The 8,310-nt window shown below is 50.6% G+C and overlaps 1 protein-coding gene across 5 annotated transcripts in view; it reads right to left on the bottom strand.

Annotated features, from left to right (window-relative positions):
- KREMEN1 (kringle containing transmembrane protein 1) overlaps positions 1-6,523 on the bottom strand; it is a 122,764-nt gene extending 116,241 nt beyond the window's left edge. For all 5 annotated transcript variants that reach the window (XM_063623407.1, XM_055254390.2, XM_063623408.1 and 2 more), the window contains exon 1: positions 6,323-6,523. In XM_063623407.1, the coding sequence (XP_063479477.1) occupies positions 6,323-6,419 (97 nt within the window). In that variant the 5' untranslated portion in view covers positions 6,420-6,523. The remainder of the gene's footprint in view (positions 1-6,322) is intronic.
- Between the last annotated feature and the right edge of the window lie 1,787 nt (positions 6,524-8,310).

Below are 8,310 nucleotides of genomic sequence, written 5' to 3' on the forward strand. Positions count from 1 at the left end.
TTCGGGTTCTAACCAAGAATTTAACCAAACTGAAATAAATCCAGCCCTCAAAGTCTGCAGTTGCTAATGTGGTGTGACACTTGGGTTTGGAAGCGGCTGCAGCCTCCTCAGCCCACTAGAAGCAGGGCCCCGCCCTTGTGGCAAATTGAACAATAAAAGTTTAATGCTTTGGCTACTTGCCAGGGATTAGATCCGTGGCAAGGGAAGCTAGAAGCTGGGCGCAGCAGAGGGGTAGCTCTGAGAGGGCCCTGTTGTATAAATGCAGGGAGAGAGGCAACTTTGCGTGTGAGGTGGCCTAAAACGTTTTGTCTGCCAAGGTGCTCCCTAGCACCCCAATTCATTCATTCCTCTTTAAACTGGTACAAGTCCAGGCTAGGGAGGTGTTTACCTAGAAAGAGAATTTAAAAGTGGGGGAAGAGATTCCCTTAGAAGAGAAGTCACATTTCTGTGGAGTAGTTATTTGTGAGGTGTATGGACGCCAATCTGACATTTTTCTGTGATGGCCTCTTTCCTTTCCCTCATCAGTCTGAATCCAGACAAAGTCTCAGAAGGTGAGGTGAGGGTTGAGGGAAGCACTGCCTTGGGAGGAAGACTATGAAGATAAGAGAGGGAGGAAAAATAGAGTGACCTCAGACGGCTCCTCCTAGACTAATACTTACAGGTTTCAGCTGGATTCTCAAGGTCAAACTGAATATAGAAGGAATGTCAGTCATCATTCTCACCAATAACGAGGCTGCACAGTGAGACGGCTAGAAGGTAACCTGCCTAGTGGCGTTGGGGGTGCTGGATCTCACTTCAAACCTATACAGGTAGTTTTCTAAGGGACACATTCACTTCCTCCTATGTTGTCCTTATTCAGGCAGCAGACACTCAGGCAAAAGCTACAGATCCAAACTTCCGGCCTCTCTCAAGTGTTTTGCATTAACTGTTCCACAGTACAAGCACAATCAACTTGGTATGTTTGAATGTTTCATTTTGTTCTTTCAGAAATGTTTTAATTAAAACAAAATAATCAGCCATGCTAAGCACATTGTTGTTTTTTAAAACGACTTTAAATATGACAACAGAACCATGGACATAAAAATTAACTGCCTAGGAAAGTCATAGAAGTTTGTTTTCTTTTTTTTTTTTTTTTTTTCTGGCTGTTTTTCTGTGTCAGGGCTGGTGCCACCTGCTGCCTGGGCTTTCCTCTGAGAAATAGATCTCTCAACGGTTTGTTCTAAGCAACATCTGCAGGCATAGTTGAACAAACCATAGGCAGTTCCAAGGCAGGCACTATTTATGTAGTGTACACTGAACCACGCTGAATTTCTCTTTAGGACATTTTCGAGGTGTTCTTTTTTTTTTTTTTTTTTTTTTGAGACAGGGTCTTGCTCTGTTGCCCAGACTGGAGTGCAGTGGCACAATCTCAGCTCACTGCAACCCTGACCTCCCAGCTCAAGTGATCCTCCCACCTCAGCCTCCTGAGTAGCTAGGACTACATGACATCTGGCTAATTTTGGTTTATTTTTTGTAGAGACAGGGTTTCACAGAGACAGGGTCTCACTATGTTGCCTAGGCTGGTCTCAAACTCCTGGGCTCAAGGGATCCATTCACCTGAGCCTTCCAAACTGCTGGGATTACAGGCTTGAGCCACTGCACCTGGTCTAAAAGTCCTATTAAAGACCCAAATGTATGTGCGTGAACTTTTCCCCATACGTATCTTTTAAAAAAAATTGTGGCAAAATATTAACATAAAATTTACCATTTTAACCATTTCTCCCATATGTATCTTAAAGTTAATTAACAGTAAATGGTAAAAGTTTCATTCGTTCACCAAAATCAAGCCTCCTTCTCACCTTTTCTAGACCAGTGAACACTGAAAAAAATCAAAAGACATGGACCTTGAACAGAACTCAGCAAAGCACAGCCTGTGGCCCAAATCTGGCTCACTGCCTGTTTCTGTATGGCCCACAAGCTAAGACTTAAAAAATCTATAATTTAAAAAAGTTTTGAAAAATCAAATAAACAATATTTTGTTAACATAAAAATTATAGGAAATTCCCAGCCTGGGCAACGTGGTGAAACCCCGTCTCTACTAAAAATAAAATACTAGCCAGGCATGGTGATGCATGCCTGTTATCCCAGCTGAGGCAGGAGAACTACTAGAACCCGGGAGGCAGAGGTTGCAGTGAGCCGAGATCGCGCTACTGCACTTCAGCTTGGGTGACAGAGTGAGACTCCGTCTCTTTAAAAAAAAAAAAAAAAAAAGGAAATTCAAATTTCAGTGTCCATAAAGCCTTACTGAAACACAATCATGCCCATTCGTCTTTTGTCTATGCTGCTTTTGCCCTACAGAGTTCAATAATTGAAACACAGATAGTATAAGGCCCATGAATCTCACATTATTTACTGTCTTCCTTTACAAAAAATGTTTGCCCATACCTGACCTAGATTATCAGTTGACATTTCCAGACTCAAAAATTCTAAACTAAGGATGGTATATTCCCCATCACCAAAAATCCCTAATCTGTATATTGTGAAGCTATTTAAAGCAATATATTTTATCTTACTTATTGCTTTTGGTCTAACTATGCTAAACCATGAGTTTATCAATAATATCTGTATTGAGTGCATCAACTTTCTGTTTATGAGTAGTGAGCCTAAAAGGAATGCTTTCTTGCTTTAAGATTTATAAAGCGGCTCATTGCCTATCTTAAATATTTGTTATTTATTTATTTTGAAACAGAGTTTTGCTCTTATTGCCCAGGCTGGAGTGCAATGGCATGATCTCAACTCACCGCAACCTCTGCCTCCTGGGTTCTAGCGATTCTCCTGCCTTAGCCTCCCAAGTAGCTGGGATTACAGGCATGCATCACCATGCCCGGCTAATTTTTTGTATTTTTAGTAGAGATGGGGTTTCGCCATGTTGGCCAGGCTGGTCTCGAACTCCTGATCTCAGGTGATCCGCCTGCCTTGACCTCCCAAAATGCTAGAATTACAGGTGTGAGCCACCGCACCTGGCCTCAAAGATTTAAATGGTTTGTCCAGGGGCTAAAATAGATTTTCACAAAAATATCAGAGGTCTCTGATAACACGTCGAAATGGTGTTTCTTAAAATACTCAAGAGTATACAAGTAACTGGTATGCACCCTTCACTCCTTCACTGCTTCAGCCCCCATGTTGCTTACAGGTAATTCTATTAGCATTAATGAAGTCCCCAAGAGGGCCAAGAATTGGTAGAGAGTATGAAGCTCTAGCTGTTAACTGAACTCATAGGTTTAATGGCAAACACATTACTGGCTAGTGGGGCAAATTCCAGATGAGGAGTTAGAGGAGAATGAGCATCAGTCTATAAACTTATAAAAGGTATTCACAGCAAACATAACCTGAGCGGAGAAGCTCTGTTGATGTGCACCTGATAGACCCTAAAGGTAGTAAAACACTCAAGTGAGTAGACCATAAATTCCATAAATTCCAGATGGGACCTACTACAGAGAACCTATCGACCCCATGGCCCTAGCTGCACTCCTCCTTGAAGGAAAGTCTAGATTCCATTACCTTCTACTTTCCTTCTTATGAGTTGTGAAGGAAGGAAGAGAATCTTAGAGGAAGAATGAAAAGAAGGGAGATCATTTGGGGTTGGCTACACATTGTAATTAGAAGTAGAATTGATGGGGAATGAGCTAACTGTTTTTATAAAGTCAGCATTCAAAATGCAAACCACCAGTAATTTAAATATTACAAAACTGTGCAGAATATAAATATTGAAATAATTTTTTCCATCCACAAAATTTTAGAGAAAATTACAGTATCAAAAAATATAAAATGGCAAGTTTGGCATATCCTCAGAGTAAAATGTGTGTGTGTGTTTTATTGGAAAGGATTTTAAAAGCTAGTGGGTAGGATCTAGACAGGATGTGTTGGTGAAGACCATGTGGTATCTCCCTAAAACTGCTTCTGCAACTAAGGAAAAGTCAAAAAAGCAAAGCACTGAGTTATCAGGACGGTAAGGCACCAAGCTGGCAAGGCTCAGTGAGTTCGGAACTTGGGCCACTTATCACAAATTATTTCACAATGATTATTTGCCCCTACCCCCAGACTCCTAAATAAAAGTACACCAAAATCTGGGGTGCAAACTTCATAAGAGCTGCTGCATTTGACCTTAAAAAAGCAAAGATATCTGGGAAGAGAATAGCTTTCAACAAGCTTAAGCAGAGTTGGCTCACTTGATGCTTTTCAGAGCTGCTACTCTGCCCTTTCCAGAAGGGGAACCAGTCTATTTCCACCCATACCTCTCTCTTTGTAGGGGTCATTAAACCCTGACCACACAGATAGCAAAGTGGAGCTAAGGGGTTACTAGGTTACAGTTATGTTGACATATCCTGGCTCTCGGAATGTCCCTCACTCCTCACAACAGTAGAAGTGATCATACTGTAGAAGTCCCATAAAAGACGGTGATCACTCAGAAACCACTTACTGAGCCTCAGGTTTACAACACTTGGAGACCCCAGTTCTACTAACTTAAAGCCAAGCTTTGCCTTTTACAGAAATGAATCAGACCGAAAGCTCTTAGCATTCCCAGGGTAAATGAGGTGTCTAGCACTCGATGAACTGTGAGGCCCTATAAAAGTATTATTAAAATATGTTTATTGACTCCCTCCTATATGCGGGTATGTTACCTACAGTATATCATTTAATCTTCACAACACTCTGCAAAGAAGTTATCCTGTCTTTACAGATGAGGAAACTGAGGCTCAGAGAGCTGAAGGCATGGCTCAAAGTCACACAGTAAGTGACAACACCAAGTCCTAGCTTTTTCGCTAATCCAAGCCAATGAGTAAACAAAGCAACTCTGAGTTTTCTTACACCAGCAAAATCCCATCCTTTCCAACATCAGTCTGTGACTTTGGGTGGAGAACCCAGAGGCGGGTTTTCCTACTCCTGCAGACTGTTAATAAACTCTTCCCATCCCTTTCACAAATGTCCTATGCTCAACACCCAAACAGCCTGCAGAGAAATGCAACGCCCTGTTGCCTTCTCTTCAACTTAGAAAGGATTCGGCTACAAGGTTGCGTGTGGAAGTTAAGCAAAGTCCAAGCTTCATCCTGGTCCAGGGCCTCACCTCGGGAAGACCTGGCCTTGGCCTTGGCCTGAGGAGTGAGTGACCTGTCTAAGGTGTGGGCTGACCCAAAACACGGGGGAGCTCGGCGTTGCACCCTCAGGAAGAGCACCCTAAACTCAGTAGGGGAGAAGTTAACCATCACCGCTTCCTTTTTCCTCTCCCCCTTCTGCGCCATCACCTGAGTTATAGGGAAGTTCAAAGCGGCCCAGCGGAGAGAGAGGGCACGTCCCATCCGTCTGGGTACAAGGTCGTCCCAGGACCCTAACCTGCTTCTAGCAGGGCGAACAAGTCCATCCCGTTCCTCGCGAGGCAGAAGTTACAATGTCCGCCAAGCGGGTGCAGCCGAGGACTCGGGAAAAGGGGCTGAGCGCCGGCTTCTCCCGCCTCCGCTCTGCTCTGCGCGGGGAGGCGCCGGGTTCCACCGGTGTAGGCGGGAGGAGAGGACTGGGGGACGCGGGGGCGTCGTAGTGAGGCTCAGGGAGGGGACCTTGGCCCGGGCGAGGGATGTCGCTGAGGGTCTTGGAGAGGGGCGTATAGCCTCTTGTAGAGGGGCAGTCGTCCCGGTGCAAGGTGCGTCGATGAAGGACTTGGGGCGGGATCCCAGGAGGTACTGGGGAGCAGGGGTCGTCCCGGCCCGGGAGGGGTCGCTGGGGACTTGGGGACGGGATCCCAGGAGGTACTGGGGAGCAGGGGACGTCCTGGTTCGTGGGAAGTCGCTGGGGATTTTGGGACGGGATCCTAGGAGGTACCGGGGAGCAGGGGACGCCCCGGCCCGGGGGGAGTCGCTGGGGACTTGGGACGGGATCCCAGGAGGTACCGGGGAGAGGGGGCGTCCCGGCCTAGTTGGGGTCGCTGAGGGACTCGGGCAGCGGGTCCCAGATCCCGAGACAGAGGAGATGTCCCAGCCCCGGGGGCGTCGCAGAGGGGCTTGGAAGTCTCAAGGCGGAGGGGGGTCCTGGGCTGAGGGGCGTCGCTGAGAAGCACCGGGTCCTGCAGCCAGGGGATAGTACCGGGCCCGGGGGCGTCGATGACGGGCCTGGGGGTAGCCCGGGTCCCAGGGAGGGACCATCCCGGCCTGAGGGGCGTCGCCTAGGGGCCCAGGGAAGGGTCCCGGAAGGCCCTGAAGCGGGAGGGAGGGGGCCCTCAGGCTGGCCGGCCCTTGTCGCCCCTCGAGTGGGCTCCGCTCAGGGCGGGCGGCGGGGGGTCGCTCACACTCACCGGGTCCGGGGCCGAGGCCGGGGCTGGGCGCGGGCCGGGCCGCCAGCGTGAGCGCCGCGGCGGAGAGCAGGGCGAGGCGGGCGGCGGGCGGCGCCATGGGCCGTCAGTGCGGGGCCCCGGGGCGCGGCCCGGGGGAAAGGGGGCAGCGCGGGGAGCCGGGGGCGGCCATGGGAGCAGGACGCGGGGCCCAAGTGTAGCCCCGCCCCGGTCGCCCGGCCGCCCCGCCCCGGCCCGCCCAGCTCAGCGCCGCCACCGCCCCTGCAGCCTGGGGCCCGCCCGGATCCGCGGAGGGGCCCGGGGGGCGGAGCCCACTTCTCTTGCACGCCCCGCCCCGGCCGCGCGCCGCTCCTGCCACTCACGCACCAGGCCCCGCCCATCTCTCGCCTCACCTGGGCCCGCCCCGCAGGGCCCTCTGTTTGTCCCATCCAAGGGTAGGATCAGCAGGTGAGGGGCGGGGCCCTGGCCCGGCCTCCAAGTCACCAAGCGGTTTGGCGGGGCTGAAATAGGCCGGGCTCCCAGTGAGCCCTGCTCCACTCTCACTTAGGTCGTGACCCACGCGCGAGCTCAGCTACAGCGGTACTAATTACAACAGCAGCTTGCAAACTGTTTTCCCTTGCTTAGGTCATCGTAATGGTTAAAAAAAGAATGCTTTGGAGAGTTCACATCCCACTTGGTCACCTGTAAGACCTTGGACAGGTTTAAAGGAAAAATAGCTCTTACCTCAATTTCCTCATCTATTAAATGGAGGTGATAATAGCTACTACTCCTCAGAGCGGTTGCACTAAATAAGAATGCCTACTGCCGGGTGCGGTGGCTAACTCCTGTGATCCCAGCACTTTGGGAGGCCGAGACGGAAGAATCACTTGAGCCCAGGATTTTGAGACCAACCTGGGCAACACAGCGAGACCCCATCTCTACAGGAAAAAAATAAATAAATCAGTGGTCCCAGCTACTCAGGAGACTGAAGCAGGAGGGTCGCTTGAGCCCAGGAGGTCGGGCTTGCAGTAAGCCTTGTTCGCACCACTGCACTCCAGCCTGGGTGACAGAGCAAGACCCCATCTCAAAAAAAAAAAAAAAAAACAAAACAAAAAACGAAAGCATGGAAGCTTTTACGCACGCACAGTAGGAGCTCAGCAAATGTTGAATTTCTTTCTCCACCCCAAGTTTGCAGCCACATACTGACCCCTGGTTCCGTATCTTATCACATAGCCAATTTCAACTAGGACAAGTTTCCTGATCTGTCTGAGGCTCAGCCGTTTGCAGAATAGGAATAATAAAAGGCCTTCAGAGGATTCGATGAGATAGAAGCAAGTAAAACGCCCAACGCAACGTCCAGAAATGGATGGGACAGTGCTGCTTATCCTACAGGCTGAGATGTTAGGGATCAGAGAGCGCGCGGCTTGCTTAAACTTTCGGCCCCCGCGTGGTAGGCCCTTTGCCCGCCTCCCCCAGCCCCGACCCGGGCAAGGTCTTCCCCTGCCGCACCCGGGGTCGGTCGTGGGCCGTCCTCCTCCCCCGCCCTCCCCGCAGGCAGAGGGGGTTTTCCTACAGCTCCCGCCTAAAGCGCAGCGGTGACGCCCGGCGGGGCAGGTCCAGGCGGCGCGCCGGGCGCTTTCAAGTCCCTGGTCCCAGGCTTGCAAGTGCAGACCTGCGCCCGGCGCGGCGGCAGGAACATCTGCCCCAGTGTGCAGACTCGCCGCACCCAGAGCGCGGCTGGGCGGGACCGGTCCGCCTTGGGTACACTCGCCCCTGGGCCCCCTCAACCCCCGGGCGTCACCCCCTCATCCACTCCCAGAGCCCGCGTCCCCCCAAACTCCTTTCCCCACCCACGGCTGCTCGCAGGGCCGGGCCCCAAGGGCGCAGCTACCTCCCACGAGGCCTCTCAATCTCTGTCCCTCTCCACCCACACGACTCAGCACTGTAGCAAGAAGAATCTTGTTCAGTTGTTTTCATGCGTCATTCCCGAGTTCAAGGATCCTCTGGGCTTC

Source organism: Symphalangus syndactylus, chromosome 18 (assembly GCF_028878055.3).
Source record: "Symphalangus syndactylus isolate Jambi chromosome 18, NHGRI_mSymSyn1-v2.1_pri, whole genome shotgun sequence".
Taxonomy (NCBI): Eukaryota; Metazoa; Chordata; class Mammalia; order Primates; family Hylobatidae; genus Symphalangus; species Symphalangus syndactylus.